General features: G+C 41.6%; 1 protein-coding gene across 1 annotated transcript in view; it reads left to right on the forward strand.

Moving 5' to 3' along the window:
* The window catches only part of LOC117822427 (furin-like protease kpc-1), a 232,152-nt gene extending 214,565 nt beyond the window's left edge, over window positions 1–17,587 (forward strand). The window contains exons 18-20 of the mRNA XM_034697137.1: window positions 7,750–7,901; window positions 13,559–13,636; window positions 16,820–17,587. Coding sequence (XP_034553028.1) covers window positions 7,750–7,901; window positions 13,559–13,636; window positions 16,820–16,984 — 395 coding nt within the window. The 3' untranslated portion in view covers window positions 16,985–17,587. The remainder of the gene's footprint in view (window positions 1–7,749; window positions 7,902–13,558; window positions 13,637–16,819) is intronic.
* The last annotated feature ends 6,904 nt before the right edge of the window (window positions 17,588–24,491 follow it).

Here is a 24,491-nt window from a genome sequence, read left to right on the forward strand (position 1 = left end):
AAGGAAAGTTTGAAGCCTACTCTTAAAAGTAGAGAGGGTGTCTGCCTCCTGGACCCTGACTGGTAGATGATTCCAAAGGAGAGGGGCCTGATAACTAAAGGTTCTACCTCCCATACTACTATAGATGCAGGGATGCTATAATGAATCTCTGTGTACTTTTGAAGAACAACACATAAGAAAAGCCAAATTAAGTCATTGAACTATGAAGGTAAAAGTTCAGACGAAGTTTATTTTTTTTATCCGGATCACTCTCAAGTTTTCCAGAAGTGCAGCCCAAACAGTTCTTAACCCACGACTCCCACCACCTCCTGCCATCCACCTGCTATCCCTGCTCCTTTGGCCAAGGCAGTGAAGTCAGAGGAAGTCAGAGGGGCCACTGACCACAGGGACTGTGATGTGTAATTACAGCGTGACCCCTGGCTGCCCCTCCCCAATCCTAGGCCACCTCAGTTGTGTGTGTCATTTCCCCCATTGCCCACGACCTCCATACACACACATACACACGCACCTCGTTAGCCACACCAGCAGTAGCCATAACACTGTCCTCTGTGTCCCTGTCGGCGGTTTTAGGGTTGTGAGAATCACTGATGCATGCTGGGAGACAGACATTGTACCAGACTTTCCTGTTGATCTCTGTCAACGGGAGTTTCTACTCATGAAACAGGTCCTGTAATATCATGGACGTTTGAAAGATAGCCTGGAAAAGTCAAGGAGCAGAAATTATTTACTGTTTCCACTATGAGCTGTCACTCTTTATTGCCATTAATCATGAGTCAACCCGGACTTTATTAAAACAGGTTACAAAGAGTCGTAACAGCTCTTCGGCTCAGTTGTGGAAATCTGGAAAGAGGTGAAAATGTCATGGAATTTCACCTGAGAACCACAGTGGGAACCCCCTCTATCTGTATGTCATTCTGTGTGTGTGTGTGTGTGTGTGTGTGTGTGTGTGTGTGTGTGTGTGTGTGTGTGTGTGTGTGTGTGTGTGTGTGTGTGTGTGTGTGTGTGTGTGCAGAGTGTCTTGCACTGTTGCTCTCTCGTCTCTATCTGTCAAGATGCTGATCTCTCTGTTGAGAAATCAATGGCTCTCCCCCTCCTCCTCTCCCTCTCTCTCCATCCATCCATGTATCCCTCTCCATGCTCCTGGATGTAGCCCAAGTTCAAGCTGTTAGTCAATCTGCTGTCCACACACAGATGCACACACATGCTCACACTCACACACACACAAACACACACCACTTATTCACAGGTTCTTACTGTGTCGTTATGTCTCATTTTCTCCCCGGTGACATCACTCTGTAGTAGCGTGCTGGCTCTGAACTTTACCGGGTCATGACTTAGTTGACATTGTTTCCAGACAAACTCCTGTTTGAAGGTGTATGTCATTACTTTTTGAAGATGTGTTTGTTATTTCTTATTGTTTAAAATAATGTTTTGTAAAGGAATTTATTCTCTTTTTATTTTGGAACAAGAGGACAATTCATTTAGCTTAGCTTAGCATAAAACTCTAGCAGGGGATGGATAAAACCAAGCAGTATGAATAAGTTTGAAAATATATATCTATTGGCAAGTTTCAGATGATTATAGCGGCTGACTTTTTCCCTTGTATAACTTTCTCAGTGGGCTTTTAAAACAGCTCCTTGTGGGGCACCAGTTGGGCGAACAGTTTAGACACACATCCTATGTGCGGAGGCTGTTACCCTCGTCAGCGGTTACTCATTAGACTCCCGGCCACGGCATGTTTCTGCATGTCTTCCCCATCTCTCTACTCACCACATTTACCATCTCTCTTCAGCTGTCCTGTCTGTCCTGACTGGCTCAGTGGTTTAGAGTCGGTCTTCCATCACTTGGAAGGTTGGCTGTTTGATCCCAGCTCCTGCAGTCACATGTCGGAGTGTCCTTGGGCAAGACACTGAACCCCAAATTGTGAATGGGTGAATGTGACGAGTAGTGTAAAAGCACTCTGAGTGGTCAGAAAGACTAGAAAAGCGCCATATAAGTACAAGTCCATCCATTTACCATTAAAGGTAAAAAAATGCCTGAAAATGTAACTTTATTGGAAGGACACACTTATACCCCCTTTTCAGGGCCGGTTTGGAGCCGGCACTCAATTGAGAACCGTTTTTTCGTGTTTCGACCGTGAGTGATCCAGAGTGGCTCCAACTCTCTGCTGGTCTAGAACCACGAACCGCTTACGTTAGGGGTGAAAGGTGGGTTTGCCGTGATCAAAAACACAAACGAAACGTATTTCCGCCATTGTCCTGCTGCACAAAAATAAAAGAGACTAATGGCTGATTTATAATTCTGCGTCTCCCCTACGCAGCTTGAGGGGCTGACGCAGACATGAGCCCCACATACTTGTGCGTCGGTGTGTCCGTGTCGCGCAGCAATTCTCCGCCGAAACACTAGAGGGCAGTGCGGTCTCTCTGATAGCCAGCCGCCTGCTTCCGGTCCCGCTACGATCTCTGTTTACTTTTCCACAGAGATTCAGAGCGTGTTATGTTAATCTACAGCTGATACATGTTGCTGTTTATCATACAGACATGATTACATGAAGAATAGAGAGGAGGAGATGAAATACACGGCCGATGTGCGGCCGATGTCCGGGATCCCGGAAGTGTTGTAAATGCTGGAAAGACAAAGCTGCCGAGCGGACCAATCACAGAGCTTGCGGTCCGCGTCGGCTCTACGGGGAGTTACATTTTGGAGGAGGTGCACGTCAGCTACGTGCGTAGGCCACGGCGTAGGTACGGGAGCTACGCGGACCCCCGGCGTAGGGTACGCCGTTGATGCAACGCAGAAGTATAAATCAGTCTTAATGGATTCCCAGGCAAAGCAGCAGAGGAGACAAGCTGCAGTTGTCCGCCATTGTTGTTGTTGTGAGGGAAAGTTCATGCTAGCGCTGCTGAGAAAAGCGGTCACGTAAATCTGGCCTCATGATGTGCCTCTTCCACGGGCTCGAGCGGGCGGAAAAACAAACAGGTGCTGCGAGTTCATCCAGCTCCAAACCAGCGCGAGCCCCAGCCCGGAAATACAACCCGGCTCGAGTTTGTCGAAAAGAGGTATTAGTGATGTCAGCTGGAACTAAGGGTCAGAGCTCGAACAACAACAATCAGACCCAATGTAAAAGTAGCTCACTAGAGGAGAGTTGTGTAAAAGCAACACAACATGTCTTTTAGACCACATTTTGCCAGAGTCCTTTAACACAACTTATGACTTAGCTTTGAAAATGCTACAAGTGATGCTATCAGTTGTCATCTTGTATCTTGGGTTTGTCAAATTTAAAAATGAAGCTTGTAAATTTCAGATTTCCATTGTATATCTGAGAAAATTACTGTTCCTGTACAGAAAGTTGTAGTATAACCAAAGTACCTTTGTTTTTTATTGGGGTGCTTTAAAGATTTTTGTCCTGTTCAAACAGCCCTACAATGATTTATTAACTCCTGTTATGAGGGTAAATAAGACACGTAACACCCCTTAGCATAGTGTCACACATTTAAAGGCACTCACAAACTTCATGCTCCAAACAATCACCCGGTTTAATTGATGGCTCTCCATAAAAGCTCAATAAAACTGTATTTGTAATTATGATTCATAATAAAACTCTGGTTTCTTTTCGTAGGTATTTATTGAAGGTTTGATGTCATTTATAATAGTTAGGTGTAGCAAATAAACCTGCAGTGTAATTTGTATCTGATCTAAGAACAAGAGCAGTTCAACAAATCTGGTGCTGATCACTGGAGGTAAGTGAATTCAGTCATATCTACAACCTGGAACACTTCCATGCTGATACACCTTTCTCTCTGTGGCATCATTGACGATTTTGATCCATGCACTGACTTCTTATGAAGATAGTTCATGCATTTCTTTAACTGACATCAAAGGAGACCTACCTGCAGATACATTTTACAGTTTCTATTAGACTTATATATTTCTTACACCCATGCACAACCTGGAGTATAGAAACATGGATTTACAGAGCACACACTGGGACACCTAAGTCATTTGGTAGACACACTGTATCTGCAATTGTGATTGTTAAAGAAAATCAGCAGTCCACTTTCATTTGTAGTTGTGAACATCGAACATTTCCCTCTCTGTGTTTTGTGCCAGTTATCCAGCAGATACCACACAGGGAGCTTTGCAATGTGTAGGATGAAGCCACGGCTTCAGCCCAGGTGTCCTTTGTGATCCAGCCTCATCCGTGTGTGTTTGCGTGGTTTTCCCGCCTCTGTATGTGTGCTTGCCCCCGTGTGTGTTTGTTTGGTGGCTGTGCAGCAAGTGAAGGTAAATTGCTGTGATTATGTGGCAGTAATTGAACAGGGATGGTGTGTTTAATTGAGTTGTTGTTTCCTGATGTTTCTCTGTAGTAGCAGGAGCTGCTGCGCTGACAGGTGCCTCGTCTCGTCTCGCCTCGCCTCTCCGGGAGTTTTTTTATATATATACCGCCACGTATGCTTTGTTGTTTCTTTTTGAGCTGCTTCACTGTGTGTTTTGGCTTAATGGTGTTTGTTTGGCTGAAGGATGTGTGTGGGTTTTTCGTGTTTCAGCAGGTAGAGAGAAGTTTAGTTTGTGATTCACTCTGAGCTTTGCACATTTTTTTAATTATCTTTATATGAATGTTAAGTTTTAGATTCATGATTCATGATTAACTGCATAATCAAGTTTAAGAAATTCCTGTATGTGAGTGTTTTCTTCCATGTTTGCAAGTCTGTTAACAAAATATATGTCTGTCTGCTTACTTGTGTTCATTTCTTCCACAGCACAATCTGTGTGATAGGAGTGTTTGTCTGTGGATGTAACTCTGTCAAATAGTAGGAAACATTAATTTCACCATCTCGTTTCCTCCCCTCCTCCTCTCTCCTTGTGTGATTTCTCATCTTTTCTTGCTCACACACTCCTCTCCTCTCTTCCTTTCCTCCTCCCTTCCTCTGTGCCTCGCTCTCTGCAGAGGTGTGATTACATCCCTCCGCTGAGCACTAGTGATCTAAAGGGGCTCAGTGTGTGCGTCTATATATGTGTGTGTATATGTGTGTGTTTGGTGACTGGTTGGTGATCTGAGCAGCCCTGCGCTGCGTATTGTGCGGCACAATTCACGGACGATGTCTCTAGATGAATGCCTCCATTCACAATCACAGCCTCTCTATTAGCTGAAACCCTCGCCGCCTTGTTGTTGTCTTTTCTTTTTCTCTGCAAAAAAAAAGCAATTAAATCAAGACAAAACAAGCTGGAACACGAGCGCTGTACCTGGAAAAGGGTAAAAAGAAAACAGCAAGTGGAGGGGTGTGGGAGTGAGTGTGTGTGAGGGTCAGTGACACTGAAGTCCCAACTACACACTATCTGTACTTAAACATACAAGCATAAATGCTGCCTCTTCTGAGAGACTCCAAAGACTTTCTTAGGTTGTTTCATTTTTGAGTTTGAGTGCCTGACTTTTCATTCTTGACAGGATTAGATTTCATCGAGGAAACTTTGGGTGCTGATGTTTTAGAAGAGGCCAGTAATGGCCTTTTCTAAAACATCAGCACCCAAATGGTTGAGGTAAACACAGTGCTAGTCCTGCGAGTCATTATTTCTTTTCTTTTCACCCACTGTATCAAACATTACTGCATTTGAATTCACATTGTAACATATGTATATGTATATATTTAGAGGCTATAGTCCTCGTCACAGAGGTCCACTCCTGGCCTTGTCCAATTCCTGCATGTCTTCCCCCGCTCTCCACTCCCCACATTTCCTGTCCTATCAGTAAAAAGACAAAAATACCAAAATTTATATATATATATATATATATATGTATCTAAAGAAATTATGCTTGTTGATTGAAGCCAAGCGGAAACCTCCGGTCTAAAAACATGAGTCCAATGCAGAAGTGCTAAAAACTGCAGTTCATCGAGGATCCGCTTGAGACTGGCTCCAGAAGTAACAGAAACCACATACACACCCATTAAAAAAAAGCCGATCTTTACAGCAGAGTGTAGTCTGGATAGCTCATTTCTCGATCGGCACACACTGTACGGGGGTGAATTTTTATCAGAACGTGGTAATTTCAAAGATATTGAGATTCCAAGTCTTCCAATAAGAGGCACAGCTGACTTGATTGACAGGGGGGAACACTGTAGCTGTTGGCTAGGAGGCTCAAAGCCCGCCTCTTTACGTTACAATCGCTCGGCAGCAGCAATATGGCTGCCACTGACAATTGGCTTCAAAACAGCGCTTCAGAAACAAGTGGGTTGACGTCACGGCTACAACGTCCATTATTTATACAGTCTATGATTGAAACACGTGTTGAATCATTATAGATCTACAGGGCTGGGCATGTCTTGCCTGAAAAGTAGCTACATATCATTTCAAAATATCCTTAAGTAATTGTTCATCCCAGCTTTTCTTATTTATTCTACTTGCCTGTTTGTTCAAGGTTTCATCAAGTTTCGAATGCTATTTAATGGCCTCTCTCACTTTATTTTGTTCTTCACACACATTATTGTGACTTCTCCTTTAAATGCTGAGGCAGCAAGACATCTTTTGTCACATTAACAAAGTAGCAGAGTCACAACATTTACAGTATCACTTTACTAAAACATAGCCGTTTTATGAGTGTGGTAAACACGAGTGAGGATTATATCAAATGTTTACAACCTGGATGTTGCATCGATTCCCTGTTTACGCATAGACAATTTAAGTCACATTCAGATATGTGGGATTCTGACCTTCAAAGTGAAATGTCGACAATTAAATGGAAATAACAAAATACAACAACAACACAGAATTGTTAGGGATTCCAAGGGCATTGGTTGGCCTGGTGGTTAATGCGTGAGCCCCATGTACAGGCTGTGGTACTCATTTCAGCGGTTGCTGGTTGGACTCCTATCGGTGACCAAGCGGCAACCTCCAGTCTTAAAATATGAAGCCCATGTGGAAGTGCAGTTCATCGACGTCCGCTTGAGGCTGGCTGCAGAAACACTGGAAACCACTTACACAACAATTCAAAAAAGACGATCTATGCAGCAGAAATAAACATGAAACAGCCTAGTTCAAAAAACGGTTTAGCTCATTTTTCTATCACCCCGTACAGGGAGTGAATTTATTATAAGTTGGTATTTTCTACGATATTAAACTTATGAGTTTTGCCCAAATAAGGACATGGCTGACTTGATTGACAGGCGGGCACCCTGTAGCTGTTAGCGAGGAGGCTAAAGGCCCGCCTCTTTATCTCACACTAGCTCGAAGTTTGGTTGTGTTCAGCATTTCCAATATGGCACCCGCTGTCGATCGTCTTCAAAACAGCGCTCAGGAACAGATGGGTGATGTCATGGATACTGCGTCCATTTTTGTATACAATAAGGCCTTGACCCCCAACTGCAAGACATCCCTCACTTTCTGCGCGTCACATTTCCCGACTCACTTCAGCTGTCCAACGTCCTTTTTTTTTTATGCCTACAAAAATTGAAAAGACAGGAGTTAACTTTAACTTTAAAAACTCAACAAATCAGCAGAAACTCAGCTAAAAAAGCAGGTTTGAGTATTTCATGTCAGCAAAAGTAACCCGTAAAAACCTGTTTCTGGTTTCTGTTCTTTCATGTTTTTATCACTTCATCTCAATAGCCAAAACTCCATATTTTTTTTGGCAACATTTCCAATACATGCACAAAACTATGGAATGGAGGGAATTGTAGTGTCTCAGACAGAAAGTGCACACTACATAAGCAGCAGTTCTGTTCTTTGTATTATTATGATTTTTTTATTTTTCAGAGGGCCCCCTGCAGAGCATTGTGTCCATGGGGTTGCATCATCCAGTCCCGACAAGCAGCCACCTTCCTCTGGACCTGATTGGATGGATCTACAACATGGAGAGAGACAGGAAGGTTCACGCTTCCGACATCACCGTCCCAGACAGACACGAGGTACAGTACTGTACACAGAGCGGGAACACACACGTTTCACACATCACACACACTGTGATTTACTATTCCAATAAATCACTGGCACCGCCTAATTTCCTATGGATTTCAATTTCCCCCTGGACATATCTGCATTGATCAACTTCAGGTGTAAGGATGTGCCAGGCGTCGCTCACTGTGACACTGAAGAATGGCTCACAGATCTTTGCCATACATGTGTGTGTATGTGTCTTTCTGCATGTGTGTGTAGGGGTAAGACTGTGGGATTTGTGCTCATGCAGCAATTTCTGTTCAACACTATCAGCAGCACCTAGGCTTTAGGATACAAATCCTCGAGTCTGAGTAATAACATCTGAAAATGTCAGAATCATACAGACAGAGACAGCTGAATGGGGACTTGAGATATTGTTATTCTGATCATATCTGCTCGTACACTCAGTCTAGGCAGGATTATGAGGAACAATTAAATATCATTGTGGCTTCTCCAACAGTTGTTACTGTAAAAAGAAAGGCAGGGTATGACTCCCCTTTGAAATCAGAGGACATTTTGTGCTCTACTGAATCATCTTTCAGCACAGTGTTTGAACTGAAACAAATATGACTCTCTTCCAAACTAGCACTGCATTATCCCCTTACAATCATTGAAGCCTCCTTTCTGTGTCCTTTACGCTGCATTATGAGACCAATTACAGCTCTGACAAAAGTGTGCTGCTGGACGACAGGTACCTGTGTTTGTGTGTACGCCGCTGTCCGACATGTCCTTGCAGGAGAACATGCTCCCCGGGTCCGTAGATGAGTTTTGAGCCGGTGTTCGGAGGCAACGACGAGGCCTGACAACGTCTTTACCCTCAGTTCCTCCCCTAGAGGCAGATCTGAATGGATCGTAGAGGCAAGGAGGAGAAATAAATTGGAGAAAAGGATAAATCGATGCTTGGCGGAGAGGCAAACAGACCTTCCAACCCCCGGCCCAGACACACACACATACATACACACACACCACGCACACACACACATGAACCACAGCATGGCTTTTTTTTTTTCCTTGGGCTGTATTGGATTGGTATGCAGAGCTGAAGAGAGAGACGCTCAGAAAAAGACTTGGCCTACAAATGATGTCCTTTGTTTGATCCACTAGGTTGGGAGGGGGTGGCGAAGGGGGGAGGCGGATGGGGAGGGTCGTCCCACAGAGACGTTGGAAGGGCTGGGAAACAAACATCTCTGTCTGTGAGCCCCTCTGCCTTTCTCTCCCTCACTAACAGCTCCTCATCTAAGGGAGAGAGAGAGAGACAGAGAGAGACAGAGAGAGAGCTGGTTGTCGCATGTTTCTATAGATGAGTTAGAGGGCAGACAGGATGTGGTGTAGGTGTGTATGCTGTCCGGTGTTTGAGTTTATGCTACCATGAAGGATAGGGTTGGTTTAAATCATTATAACACTGGACATACTAAGGGAATTGATGAGCTGTGAGAACATGGTGGAACAATAATAATGGGCAATTAGACTGTCAGAAAGAGGCTTTTTGATATTATAAAACAAGAAAACCTTAGTGGTACTACTAAAACAAGTGCCAGAGTTTAATTTAAGACTCATTGGATCCTCATGTAAGAACAGTCTGTGTAGCATTTCCTTTAGGTCTCTCCCTTGCTTGCTCACAAATGTTGAAGCCAGATTTACCAAACTCTCAAAAAATGCTAAGGGTGTGAAAATTCAGATTTGATCATTATAAGTGTCTTCTCATTCTGCTCCATGTGTCATGAAAGTTTAAAAGGATCACATATTGCAGAGCTGGTAGTGCTGTTGTTGTTGAGGATTCAAGCATCAGGGGTGGTTTTAGAAGTTGCCAATGTGGTGTCATCAACAAGTACAAGCTTAGACTGAGACATAAAAGAAGAATGGTTGACATAAAGTTAGATGCTGAAAAATGAAACCATGAAGCAAAAGATAACCCTGAACATTTGTATGAGGTGTACCGGGCTTTTAAATGACTCGGTTTTCTCCTCCAGAAATCTTTCTTGACACAGTAACATAGTCCAGCATGTGGGAAGCCAGGTGATCACACAACTTTTACACAGTACACATAGGCTGGTATCATGTTTGTGATCCTAAAGTATACAAGTAAATAATGTTTTAATGTAAACCGTGCCTGAACAGTACTTATGGTCAGAGCCAGCCCTAACAGACTTAGTGCCCTATAGGCAAGATTTAAACTGGTCCCCCTTGTATTGTAACCAACTCGACCAACAATCACATCACATACACACTTAAAGAAACTGACATACAGATTTATGTTTTACACGTTTTCTTTATTTTAAAATGACCTCTAAAAGAACATTAATAAAATAGTAATAAAGCTGATATTTAGCAGGAAAAAATAATGCAATTTCAAAATGCAAAATGTAATAGCAGTATAATTTATTCAGTCTTATAACAGACACTTTCAGCAACAGTATTGTGTTAAGTGATGACTGAAAAGGCAGAAGCAAAATGCTTTTTTAATCCTAGCCCACATTTTCTATCTAATTAAGCTAACAGCTTCCAAAGTGTAAAGAAAATAACATAAACAGTAAATCATGAACACTTAACATAAAAACTGCTTTGCAAACCAATTGTTTTAAAAACCAAAAGTGAAACACAAGCTTTTAAATGTACACCGGCATCATGCAAATTTTCCCAAATTCTATTAGATAAAACAATATTCTTTTTCCTATTATCTTCAAATTTTCTCCCTCACTCATTTAGGGTGAAAGCGGTGCCCCCTATGGACAGTCCCTAGAATTTACCTATACTGCCTATGCCACAGGCCGGCCCTGCTTATGGTACATAAAACTATCTAAACTGTGACCGTGTCATTACATTAACCATGTGTATGTAAGTTTTCCCATCAGCCCCAGTGGCACTTTGTAAATGTAAGCATCATAAACGCTTTTCATCAGCCTGTTAACATGATTTAGCCTATTTAGCACCACTACACCTTAGTGCAGCCAAGTGGAAACCTCCAGGCTTATGAAGCTGATGCAGAAGTGCTGAAAACTGCAGTTCCTCAAGTGTCCACTTGAGGCTGTCTGCAGAAGCACAGGAAACCACATACACACCAATTCAAAAGAGGCCATCTTTACAGCAAAAATAACATGTTTACAGCCTGGTTCAAAAAACGATTTTGATCTGAATAGCTAATTCTTCTTGTGGCATGCACTGTACAGGGGTGATTTTTTTCTATAACTCGTGTTTTTTAAGTTGTTTTTTGGGGCATTTCTGCCTTTATCGATAGGACAGCTGAAGAGAGACAGGAAATGTGGGGAGTAGAGAGTGGGGGAAGACATGCAGCAAATGGTCATGGCTGGGAGTCGAACGAGCTACCTCAGCAACAAGGACTACAGTATAGCCTCTGTGTATGGGTGGCGCTAAGACCCCTTGGCCACCGGCACCCCTAATTAGTTAGCATATGTCTGTCTAGCATGAGTCTGGTTCTGCTCGAGGTTTCTGCCTGTTAAAAGGAAGTTTTTCCTTTCCACTGTAACATGTTTATAAAAGTGTCTTGAGATAACATTTGTTTTTATTTGGCGCTATACAAATAAAGATTGATTGATTGATTGATTGATTGATTGATTGATTGATTGATTGATTGATTGATTCATTCATTCATTCATTCATTCATTCATTCATTCATTCATTCATTCATTCATTCATTCATTCATTCATTCATTCATTCATTTTTAAGATATCTAAATGACGAGTTTCACATAATTAGGGGCATGGCCGATTTGTTTGCTGTTAGTGCCGGTTTTGTATCTGTCGTGCGTGTGAGCGGGGGTATCGTTTCAGAGGAGCTCTGAGGGGAGGGGAGGGGTTAGGCTGAGTCCTGAGGAAATGCTACATTCAAATTCATGCTAGTTTTCTGTGACTACCAACCCTAGCTTTAACCCCATCAACACAAACACATCTTCATTTAGGGATATTTACAAACACCTCTCAAAACATATTGACTCTCCAGAATTAAGAAAGAAAATGCATCCTAGGAAGGACCTTTATTTGTATAACTGCAGGGACTGAAGGAGAGGTAAAGGTACATGTTTGGTTTAACAGAATGATGAGTAATGCATCAAAGTTGAGGATAAATGTCAATAATATACTGACCTTTGCTGGGGGACTTTTTGTCCTTGAAGAAGACCTTGGACACAACTTTTAACAACTTCACAAGGATGGTGATTTTTTTGTCACTATATAACATGATAAATATATCTCTATATCAATCAGTCTTTATTTATATAGCGCCAAATCACAACAAACGTTATCTCAAGACACTTTTACAAACAGCAGGTCTAGACCGTACTCTAAGGTAAATTATTAACAAAGACCCAACATCAAGACAGGATAAGATCCAGTCCCATCTTACAGACAGGACTCAGTTTTATCTTATGTTAATCCACCACGAGCACAGCATGTTGTGGCGACAAAGAAAAACTTCCTTTTAACAGGCAGAAACCTTGAGCAGAACCAGACTTTAATTGAGCACACATACTTTAAGAAGAGACAGTGTCTTGCTGCTGTGGAGAAAGCAAGGCTAACTGCACATAACTCATAACTCAGTGCTAATGATGAGGTAAATCAGACCAACTTCATCCATAACTCCAATTATTTATGCTTATTTTTTGCTCCATCTGGGTAAGCCCTGTCTACTCCTCACTACAAATCTTCTATTTCTCCTACTTTGGAGACATGTACTATTCTCAGCTCTTAACCAGCATCAGCATACGACGCCATTTATTTTAGCTTGGGAGTTCTCTGTTCACTCTGTGTCTTTTTATAGTTTTGCAGTTCATACTGTACTCCCCGCTGTGCCTTATTTTCATGAATGCTGTGAGAAATAATTGAAAGCGCTGTGTACGGTGCCGTCTGTTGCAGCGCTCCCACTTCCACATGCCTTGTAAATACTGTATCACTGAAACTCCCGCTGTAAGCTGCAGGCTCGGCAGCTCCGAGATGTCAACACTCACTGAAAACTTGAGCCAAGATCAAGTCGTAACCAGAGTCTGAACGTCACTCCTGTGGACAGAGACGGTTTTTGATTGGTTTCAAATTTAGTTGCTTGTCCTTGTCTGTTTCCTTGAGAGAACAGAGTTGAATCAGATTTCCTTCTGTGTTTTCTTGTTGTTGATTTTGTTCCACTGACATCCATAAAGAAGGGGAAAGGATGTCACAACCCCTGCTGCAAGTGGTGCTGGTGTGAAATGCAACAGATGGAGGACCTCCGGAGTCTTAACAAGAACAAATAATTTACCACAACAACTATAAATAAATCACATTATGTTAGAATCAGATCAAAGGCCACCTTCTGATTTTACACATACAGGTGGATTCATTATTTGCAGTAGTATTGCAGATTGTGTGAAAACGAACATGTTGTCTACAGTCTGAATAAATGAAATGAAGTCATAATGGGGTTGGATGATCCTGTTGGTTGCATTGTGGGTTACGAGGTATCTCTGATTTTTGTAGAGCATCCCTCAACTCACTGCTGCTTTGATTCTGACTTTTCTATCTGAGTGTATAATTACTGCACAACTCCTGAAATTCTGGGTTTCATCCTCAAACAATATGAGACCCATGGTTTCATACTATCCCACCCTACTATAAGTTTTCATCTCTCAAAATCTGTTCCCAGAAGTCGAAGACCCCTGGAGACTTTGCACCACAAGACAAGACCCTTGTGAAGCCCTTATCATCCAGTATGGCTTTCCAGGTAAGCTGCAGCAACACAACTCCAGATAGTTACAGTTATAGATCAACATTTTAATCAACTACTGTGAGGAATGTAAAGAAGTGGTGAACACAGATAAACAGCTGGTGGTACTAGTTCTCAAAACAGGTGGCATCAAATCAACACAAAGGACGAAAGTTCAAAACAATTCAAGTTAAGGACGTCTCCTTTTTTGTCACCAAGTACAGATTGCATTAATCACTCACATCTGTTGTTATTATCAATCAATCAATCTTTATTTGTATAGCACCAAATCAAAACAAATGTTATCTCAAGACACTTTTACAAACAGAGCAGGTCTAGACCACTCTATGTTAAAGGGGACATATCACGCTTTTTTCATCAATATATATTGGTCTAAGAGGTCCCCAAGACATGTCTTTAAAGTTTATGCTCAAAAAAACACTTTGAAATCAGATTTTGGCATGCCTGAAAAGTCCTCTTCTGCATTCCTCATCAGAACACTCTGTTTTCCCTCTGACCACGCCCCCTCAGGAAGTGGATGTGCCCTCGGCTCTCCAGCACGTTGATCTAATGTTTACATGTTGGCTGAATATACATGGCTGCTCACAGACCCGCGTTACTTCAACCCTCTGAATCTGATCCACAATCTGATCCTGACGGAGAGGCGCCTGCAGCAGGACCTTTCTGAACGATTGGTCATAGATTTTGTGTTTCTTGTTGTTTTATTTATTAGTATGTAGACGTGTGTCTTGGTACACAGCTACCAACATGTAGCTATGTGGCTATGCTAACTAGCGCTAGCACTTATCCATGATAAATACAAATCATCCACTAGATCTTCAAATCTGCAGACGTGGGGAGTAAAACCGACCTCTGCCAGAAAGGCAGCAGGACCTTTCTGAAGGATTGGTCACAGATTCTGTGTTTCTTGTTGTTTTATTTGTCAGTATGTCGACGTGTGTCTTGGTACACAGCTACTGCTACAGCTATGAACATATAGCTATGTGGCTATGCTAATTAGCGCTAGCACTTATCCATGATAAATAAAAATCATCCACTAGATCTTCAAATCTGCAGACGTGGGGAGTAAAACCGACCTTTGTGTTTATTAAGACAGCCTACAACTAGCATGCCTCCCTCCTAAGCTCCTTGTTAGCACACATTTGTGCAGGTAATGAAAAATGGGGGAGGGATTCAGTATTATTTTATACAGTCTATGGGCTGAACAAGCTCCGAGCTCTGACTCCGTGACAGACCGGATATTGTTGTTACGTAACAAAAACACGGAAGTCTGAAACGGCTCGTTTCACACACATTTACAGAAAGGTGGAGAAATCAAAACAGGGGCAGAATGGATTTTTTTCATTCTCGGGGGGTTTGTAGACATGCCAGGGAAACATATTTCAGGTAAAGAACCATTAAAAAGTCAATTTTGCATGATATGTCACCTTTAAACTATGAACAGAGACCCAACACCAAGACAGAGTAAGACTCAGTCTGACCCCACCTTAATCCACCATGAGCATTGCACTTCGTAGTATTTAGCTAGTTACAGCAGAGAGGACAAACTTCCTTTAACAGGCAGAAACCTTGAGCAGAACCAGACTCATGTTAGACAGCCATGTGCCTCGACCGAACCTACCAACTTTTCCATCTCGGTCCAGGGTATGATTGTCATGATTGATGTTTAGTTTAGTTTTTTCCTTGTGTTTTATGCCTTGGTTCTGTGTTTATTCTGTATTAGTTATCCTTTGTATCCCCTGTGTGTTTAATGAGCCACGTCTCTTGTTGTATTTTCTTGTGCTTCTTAGTCTTGTCTTGTGTTTCTTGTTTTATTTTGTAGCTCTTTTTCCCTGTGTTTCCAGTTTGGTTTTACTTCCAGTCCTTGTGTGTTTCCCTCCTTTTTTGATTACCCTGATAAGTTTCACCTGTGTCCTGTGTTCACACACCTGTGTCAATTAGGCTGTTTTGGAAACAGCCTGCTACATACCACATGTGAATGTAGTGTGCAGTACGTACAGCATTCTACATACAGCGTTTGAAGGTAGTATATAGTATTACTGCTCTGTTGGATCTTGTCTGCAGGATGCTGAGCCAGGCGTCACTGGATTTCCAGTTTGGAAAGCGGAAGTAAACAACAGCCAAGATGATAGAGAAACTGCTTCTTTAGCATCACTTGTGATTTCAAAAGTTAAGAAGTGGTTTATATGGAATTAAATAATTTTCACAGCACATAAAAATGGAGTTACCCCCATCAAAAAGGAAGAAAAAAATAAAAGGTGAATGTTAGCTCTGTGCATTATGGGAAACAGTACGCGAGGGAGACTGGTCTGATGCTTACTGAGAAATTTTCCCGAATCAGTACGACATCCGGGTAGTTCTGACATACTGCAGATTTTGCTATTGTACAGGCTTAGTCTGTGTATTTAGTTCCTCTGTTCCCCCTGTCCTGTGTTGGATCATTGTACATCTCTCCTGTGTTCTCTGTGTGTTTCTTTTCTTGTGTTCCCTGTGTTTTATTTGGATTTCATTCTAGTAAGTTTTTGGTAAGTGTTGTTGGTACCTTTGGTTTATTAAAACATTTTATTTTAAATCTGCACTTTGGTTCTCCTTCCACCATTTTCTCCCAACGTGACAATAATGTTATTTTACAACAATCTGACTTTTTTAGAGCACCAGCAGTGAAAACAGGTGGATGCAGATACACAGACTTATTCTGTTTCTTACTTGTGTTTTAAGGAAGTGACGTTTTTTTAGGACTAATTGTTTCAAAGATTATAATCTGGAAGACATAAAAATAATTTTGTGGATCAGGTGTGTTTTCGTACCAGGCACGTGATGCTTGGCCCCTTTTGGCGACCAGAAAGCCTTCTTTATTGCATTGATCAATAGTCCTTCACTCCTGGCTTTTGTACCTGTTTGTATTACAAATGTCCTCCAGTTCAAGCCGCTCCATTGTATGGATTTGTAGTCTTATTTCATCTGATGTGTATCAACAGCTTCATGATCGCTGGCTTTATAAAACCAGGAATTGGACATCAGTGCAGATGTCACACTCTAATCTTGTGGGAGTGATGCATTTATTAAGTCATTGAGGAAATACTCAGCAGATTAACTGATGATGAAAGTGATCATAAGTTGCAGTGTGCTTCCATATTTCTAATGTTATCATGTGTCATATTTCTACTTTTTTCACAACAGTTATTTCAGGCAGATGTCAAACAGAGGTCCTTAACGGAGTCTGGACCTTTCGCCTTGAAGAAGCCTCGTGAGGCAAAGACCAGCAGGGATAATGAAGACAGAAAGAGACGGTCCTTACCTTCACAGCCTCTGCCTGGTGACGTCATGGATGTGAAGGAGGTTTAACAGTCAGACTCTCCAGATCCATGAGGTGGAGCAACTCTGAGCAGAAAAAAAACAGGAACCAAAGAAACAAATATGAGCTACAGTTAAATAATGACGGTTAAATTCCACAGAGCAGCAAGCCAATTGATCATGAATCAATTCCATGTCCAGTAAGTCGACTGTGTGGCCTCGGTGTTGGCACACATTATTTATTGTGGATTTCTAGCTTGGCTTTAAATCCCAATCAGTCTCCCAGCAACAGAAACACACACAATCGTGTAAATCCCTCCCCAAAACAAATCATTTCAGGAGTAGGTTTCTGCTCTCGTCTCCTCTCCTCGTTTGCTTTCAGAGGTTGCAAAGGTTAGTGAAAGATATGTTTGTCTTTTTCCACTTCATTGAAGGGTAAATTCGGCTCAGTGCAATAAGAAATGGATTACCCATTCATTAAAGGGGCTGTGTCACTCCTCATTGAGTTGGACAAATAGCAAATTAATTTCTAGCCGCCTAATTTCTCTCTGTTCTCCACTGAATTTCCGATAACGTCGAATTACTGATCACAGCCATGTGAGCTCCCTCAACTTTTTATCAATTCATTAAAAATGTGCCACAGTGGAAATTCTCTCTCTTTTTCTGCATGCTTCCTTTCCCACCACAACACTGTATACAAACAGAAATCAACTCAAGTGTTTAATTGAAATTAGGATATTAAAAACACCAGAAACCGTTACTGAAAGTGTTGGGAAAAGTTTATTTGCCGTCATTTTGGAATCAGCAGAAAACTTTTCACCACTACTTCTCACTATGAAACATGTCAGAGTAAAAGCTGCCTTTTCCCTGTCAAGTGCAGGTCTTTAGGTAGTGGTGTTTTGTAAAGTAGCTGTAGAGTATTGACAGGCCAGTATTGATGTTTCAATTAGAGCAGCGTTACATAGTGCCGCAGCATGGTAACACGGTGCGTCTCCTGCCATCTGCTCTGCCTCAACGTCTGACGAACGAGGCACGTGGGGCTAATCGAGCCGCACATGAGCAATGGGACTGCAAGATCTATCACACAGACACACACACACATACACACGCATCCTATACGCACGTCCTTATGCAGAAAAATGGGGGGAAAGACAAGGGAGAACTCCTCAGCCCTGCTGTTTAAACAGCCTTCAGAAAGCCTGTGATTCCTCCCCTTTTCCCTTCACATGAGCCACAGGAGCAGCCAGCAGGTTATTTCTCTGACAAGAAAACAGGCAAACCCACCAGATGCACGAGTTAAAATTCTTCAAAGGCTCCTCTGACGGAGAGACAAAAAAGGGAACGGCTTTTGCCAGGTTTTCTCGTGCTGGGACGGTCTGAAATAACAGTGTGCATTATGCCTGGCGTTATTGCCTGCCAAACCACACGAATCAAAGACCTCATTGTGTGGATTACCTCGTTAATCTGTTGATGCCATTGAGTAGTATTGCAGGTGTTAATGTGCCAGTTTTTTTTTCTCTCTTCTCTTATTGGGGAGGTGTAGCGTTAGGTTGGTAATCTGCTTTAAATGCTTTCTGGGGAATGAGACACGCTGAAACCCAGCCAAGAGAACTCTGCTATCGTGAAGAGCTTTCTCTTAATACAGCACACAGAGGGGACTGACAGACTGAGGCTGCCACGCTGATGCCAACAGGGACGAGCTACTGAGCTACACGCCCCACGCCACTTGTTGAAATATATGACTGTATGAATAATGAAAGAGGAAGGGGAAAGTGATATTGCTAAAGCAGTCCCACAATGACATCCATCACAGGAATAGCTCATTGCTCTTCTTCTACTGTTTCCTCCTGCAAAAACTCCCAAGTTGCATCTCTTTGGAGGAGCTAACCAAAGCTCGGCTCTGTCCCTGGCTCGGCTGATTTAGAGGTGAACTCCAAAACCAGAAAGAGAGAGAGCGAGAGAGAGAGACAGAGAGATAAAGAGGCAGACAGAGAGAAAGACAGAGGGAAAGGGACAGAAAGAGAGGTAATCCTCCCTTTTTTCTGCTCCCCAGGGTGGTCTCTTCATCCAGGGCCTCAAAGAGGGACAGAATACACCTCCCTGCTACAATGGAGGGGACCCACAGGGGCTGTTGCTATCTGAGTGTGTGTGTGTGTGTGAGTGAGAGTGTGTGTGTGTGGGGGTGCAGCTTTAAGCAGGCCTTTGAGTGGCCTAATTGCATTGGAATACAGCAGTCTGAGAGCTGGCTCAGATCACGGCGGGCTGCTGGAGGGGTTAGCGCCCGCACCTCGACAGCCACACTCAGCAAAAGAGCCCCGGCACAATGCACACAATTAATGCTCTCCCTCTCGTTAACTCGCTCCCCACTTTTTGTCCTCTTCTACTTTCCTCTCATTCTCCTCCTTCTCACCCATATCTTTCTCTCTCTCTTGTTCCTCCCTCCCCACCCAGTATGTAGTCACTCACCCACTGTATTAATCCTCCCATACAGCCTGTCAATCTCCCTCTCTTTGATGCACACAACAATTACAGTAAGGATGAAAGACGTGGGCCGGCTCCCGTTATATAAGACATGAAACAAGCCTTAGGAAGAATTATTGATATCTGAACAGCTAATCTGAAATAAAACCTCAGCAACATGACATCTTTGTTTTCAAGCAATTGTCCTGAGCTTGATAAATTGTCCTGAGTATTTTGTTTGTTACGGAGTGTAGTCGTCAGAGTAATGATGTTAGTTAACTAGCAGGTTATCCTTCATTTCAAGGAGACTTTTATAAAAGTTTTATAAAATGAAGTTAATATAAATTTGTCCTCAGTTCTTGTCTAGTTTGAGCCAAACACGTCAAATTGTTGCAGGTGGTCGACCCAGAGCAAAGAAATATCCATCCTGTCGTGACTGTGTCCTGAAGAGGAGAGTGGAACAAACTCAAAGGCTCCCACTGTGTTGTTCTTGTTCTTTCGCTCTAGATATTAAGTTGTTTAACATCTTGTTTTGAATGATATCTCATATATTAATAGTCTAGTTGTCATAACTGTATCTTACAGTGGCATACCTGTGAAGAGACGGATAAAGCCATCAGTGTAATGATAAGAAACGTATCTGCAGCTATTTAAATCCACGTTAAAGTAAATAATTAAAGGTTAAAGATGGAAACATTTAATCAATAGGGATATTTAAATGAGAAAATATACTTGTTTTTAACTTATTCAATGGTTAGCTGGTCAATTTGAAGATTCCTTCCAGAAACGTTGCAATATGATAATGTTTATTTGTTTTTCCACTATGAACAACTTTGAAATATTGGCGAAGAAATCATAATATTACACAGAACCTTCACTGAAATTCGCATAAATCTATGAATATGCAAATCTGATTTATCTGAGAGGTTAATTTATCCAACACAGGATGTCTGTAGCCTGTAACACTGGACGTTCCAAGTCCATCACACCTGTTTAAGTTGCACTGGCCATGGTAGCTTCAAAACTTCCTGTAGTTGTGCTGTTAAAACATCCTGTTTGCACATGCTGCTGTGAAATGAGATTTAAGTTGAGCACAAAGCAACTTCTCCCTTCAGCAAAACAACTTTCAAAACAACAGTCAAACTCTGCCAATATTCTGTAAAGGGTAAGATTTTAACATCTAATTGGAGTTCAAATAAGCAAATCACAATAATTTAGTCAGTCCTGATTCTGGGAGATTTTCAGCAGTTAGATTACAGAGACATGTTTGGTCCGTAAGCTGGTTTTTATTATTGTAAAACATCCTTCTGTAAGCAACGTGGACATTTCTGTTTACTACACACCTTTAGACAAACAGGGGGGTCCCAGCCTCTTATCCCTACAGTCTGGACTCAGCTGTCCTTGTCTTTAAATGAGACTCAGTGGACTGTGTGTGGAACAATCAATGATTCTAAAAACATATCATATTTAACCAGCCCCTCCCCCGATTTTCTTTATTACACCAGCCGTGTCTTAATAAAACTAATTATTTCTGCTCACAGGATGCTTTCTGCTGAGAAATTGGCAGAGGGATGTGAGCTGATGTATGGGGAGACAGTCGCCTAATTAGAGCGTTAGAAATTGAATCTTTACAGCACACGGGTCATATAATTATCCTACTGTTAATTTAACGCTTACATTCTCTGCTGTTCATTTTTATTCCCTTAAATGTAGTTTGGCAGCGGCCCTTGGTGCCCAGGACTGTGTTTTTACTGTGTGAGAGGAAGCAGCATGGCCCCTCACACTGGCCCCTCTGAGTGATTGAATAACTGAGGACCCTGCAGTCCAAATAACAAGGCTCGCATCATTTATGCATTGTTAAGCCATGTAATTGAAACGAGCCATAGTTTGCATATTACACCATTAAAATAATGTGCTTCGCGTTTCTCCCAACACGACTATTTAAGCCTGTGTGGCGATGTGGTAATTCTTTGAATTACAGCCTAATTACCACAATGTTCTTTTGATTTGGACGATTTCAATGTTACGCCACAATAATGTTCAATATTACCAGAATGAATTACTGAGCCGTGCCTGGAAACTTTTCCTTGTATGACTTAAATCCTGGTGGCTTCATGTGCTATCAGTGCAGCTGGATTCTCATCCATAAAGGATTATTAGCCTATGAAATGAGATCCATTAAAGGCCCAATCAGTAATACTTAATTGAAGAGCTTGAGTTATACATGGACTATGAGCGTTTTGTCCTTCCACGCTGATCATCATGAGCCTTGTTTATATAACTGTTTACACATGTTGTTAATGCCGACAGACCACCTACATCAAAAATAAAATGAAGTGATGACTGCTGTCAAGCTTTTACATCGAGTCAATTAAAAGGATATTTCCATAAATTACAAGAGATGGAATATTGTGTCTTTGTACAGAATTCTTTTGTGCATTGTGGCAACATTTTGTAACAACTTTGCATTTAAAGTTAAAACTGTATCAAGCAAAGAAATGTGGAAGAACAACTTAAAGCAGTGAATGTAACCCAGGTCATGTATAGCAGGGATTAGACAACATTCTGTAATTAGCACTTGTCCTTTGTTACTTGGCCCTGTATTGTTCACAGACCTCAGTCTAAACACATGACATGTGTCCCTGTGTGAACTTCTTGAATAAATTAACATTGCTGAGGATGATTTGTGGGTGTGAACATCCAGTATGTAGACTTTCTGCTTTTAGTGCACAGTTTGACTGTTTTAGTGAAATGATTACTCTGATAATTGCTTTTTTATTGCCTTTTAATTTTCCTGGTCCAAGTTATTAAATAAAATGTTTAATTACAGTTTCAGTCATTTGCATAGTTTAGAAGGTCTAAATTGTGGATATTGAAGAACTGCCTCCATTGATTTATTGGTTTAATTTGTGGCCAGTGTGTATTACTTTATTTCTGGTGGATTGAATTGTTATTGGTCATAAACCGACCAAAACTGCTTTTTAATTACATATACAGTTAGAATTATTAATGCTTTTTAATATGCAGAATGATGGGATTGCTTCAGAAGTTAGAGAGTTGAAAAATACTTCTGCTGGACACAGTTTTAGTATTTTTTCTCCTTCAGTTTCTTTATGTCACTGCAGTGTGAGGAGTGGCTTTAAGGACAGACATAATCTCTCTCATCTTTCTCAGTTTTCTGGCCCTTTCTCCCTCTCAGGGCCCTGTGCTCTTTACTCCTCCCTCCTTTATCCCTGCGAAGGCTTTGTCCCTGCTGCAGAGTGCCTCTCTAAATAGAGGCCTTTAGATAGCCCAGGAACAGGGGAAAGAGGGGGGAGCAGCAGCAGCGACGAGACTGCTGTTGTTTCATTTACCTCTCCCTATGGCAACCAGCAGCGGCCAGCCAGGAATGTCCCCTCTCTGGACAAAGTCCTGGTCCCTGAAGCTGACACCGGGGGGACGACAGCTGGGACGGGATGGAACCCTGCCCTCCTTGCCCTGGATTGGAGGCCTGAGTCTGGACTTAATCCTCCTCCTCGCTTGTGTCTATCTTCGCTTAACTGGACGATGAGCTGCCAGAGAAGATTTTCACACACTATTAACTCTTAAAGACTTGAGTATAAGACCTGAGAATCATTTCTGAATCTCTTTTACTCTTTATTCAACAATCCTAAAAGATTTCATAATGCTGCAGCATGCTCCAGTAAACCCACTTTACCCTGCTGTAAACAAGCATGCACATGAAACACCCAAAACACGTTTATTAAAGAGACATTTTAGAACCATTCAATTAAAATTCAATGTTTTAAAAATGTTGATATATTTTTTTTTAAGAAAAACAATGGATTAATCTACACTTTTAGACTTTTACTGCAGTGAAGAATAGAAGAAATGAATGATGGAGTCTGGAAGCAGATGTTTAAAACTTTTAAGTTCAAGAAAATTAACTTTATTAAAACTCATACTTTCAGTTTTATCAAAGAGATCTACACTTAGAGGATCTAAATCATTTAGCCAAATGCTGTTAGGAAAAAACATTCAAGTTTGGCAAATGAGGTCCAACAATGCTCCTGTTGTATCCAATTTATGGATATTGTATTGTAAAGAATATAATTCTAAATAAATTGATTTGGTTGAAGTGTGCCTCTTTGTCCTTCTTTTCATGTCGGATTTAGAAAACAAACTATATTTATTATTTATTCCTGCTACACTCCACCATGCCTGACATCTATATGCATAGTAAACAGACAGTAGTTATTATTGTTGGTGTCTTTTTTACTTTTAAATTTCTATATTTTTACATGGATTTAAATTTAAGATTTGACTCATGTTATTTTTATTTAGAACTAATTGACGTAATGACATTTCTCATTAGCTACTGAAAAATAAATAAGATATCCATCCATACACACAACAGTAGGCAAATATGTGACTCATTAATATGCACAACTTCATCTTCTATAAGCCAAACAAGTTGTATCCCTGCAGCACTCTCAAACACATTAAAATATGTAATTTCTCTGATGAATATGCAAATTATTTAGATTTGTTTAAAAACAATATTTGCAGCAATTAAAAAAAAAAGCTTTACCTCGCCTAGTTCAACTATATGTGACCCACACATTTACAAAAAAATATGATCCATTTTTGCAGACTTACAGTCAGAAATTATCTTTAAAAGTCTACCTCTACAAATATCAAATCCGACCTAACAGCTTTTGTATGAGTCTGAGAGGAAACTCTTCCTCCCCTGGATCTAGGCTTCCTACAGGCAGAGTCCTGATAGAACCTGATAATCAAAGTAAATCAACTGTATCTTACAGTTGCACTGCTGATCCCGGTGCTCCGTCTCCCCATGCTGCACTCCGGCTCTCCGCTTCCACGGGAGCCTCAACTCGCACCTCTCTAACAAAGAGAGTAGTGTTTGTTGAGACTTCCCCGCAGCCAATCATCGCGCCGTCGCCCTTGGTAACCACGTCCATCATCCTTTGAGATCCAATGAACGGCAGGGGCGGGGCGGAGTCCAGGTGCGCCTCAGCGTCCACTTGGCAGAGCGCCTGGGAGCCGCCTGTGGGCAGGAGAGGATCTGTCAAATGCGAGGTTCCTTTAATAAGAGAGA

This window comes from Notolabrus celidotus, chromosome 12, assembly GCF_009762535.1.
Source record: "Notolabrus celidotus isolate fNotCel1 chromosome 12, fNotCel1.pri, whole genome shotgun sequence".
NCBI classification, from domain to species: Eukaryota; Metazoa; Chordata; class Actinopteri; order Labriformes; family Labridae; genus Notolabrus; species Notolabrus celidotus.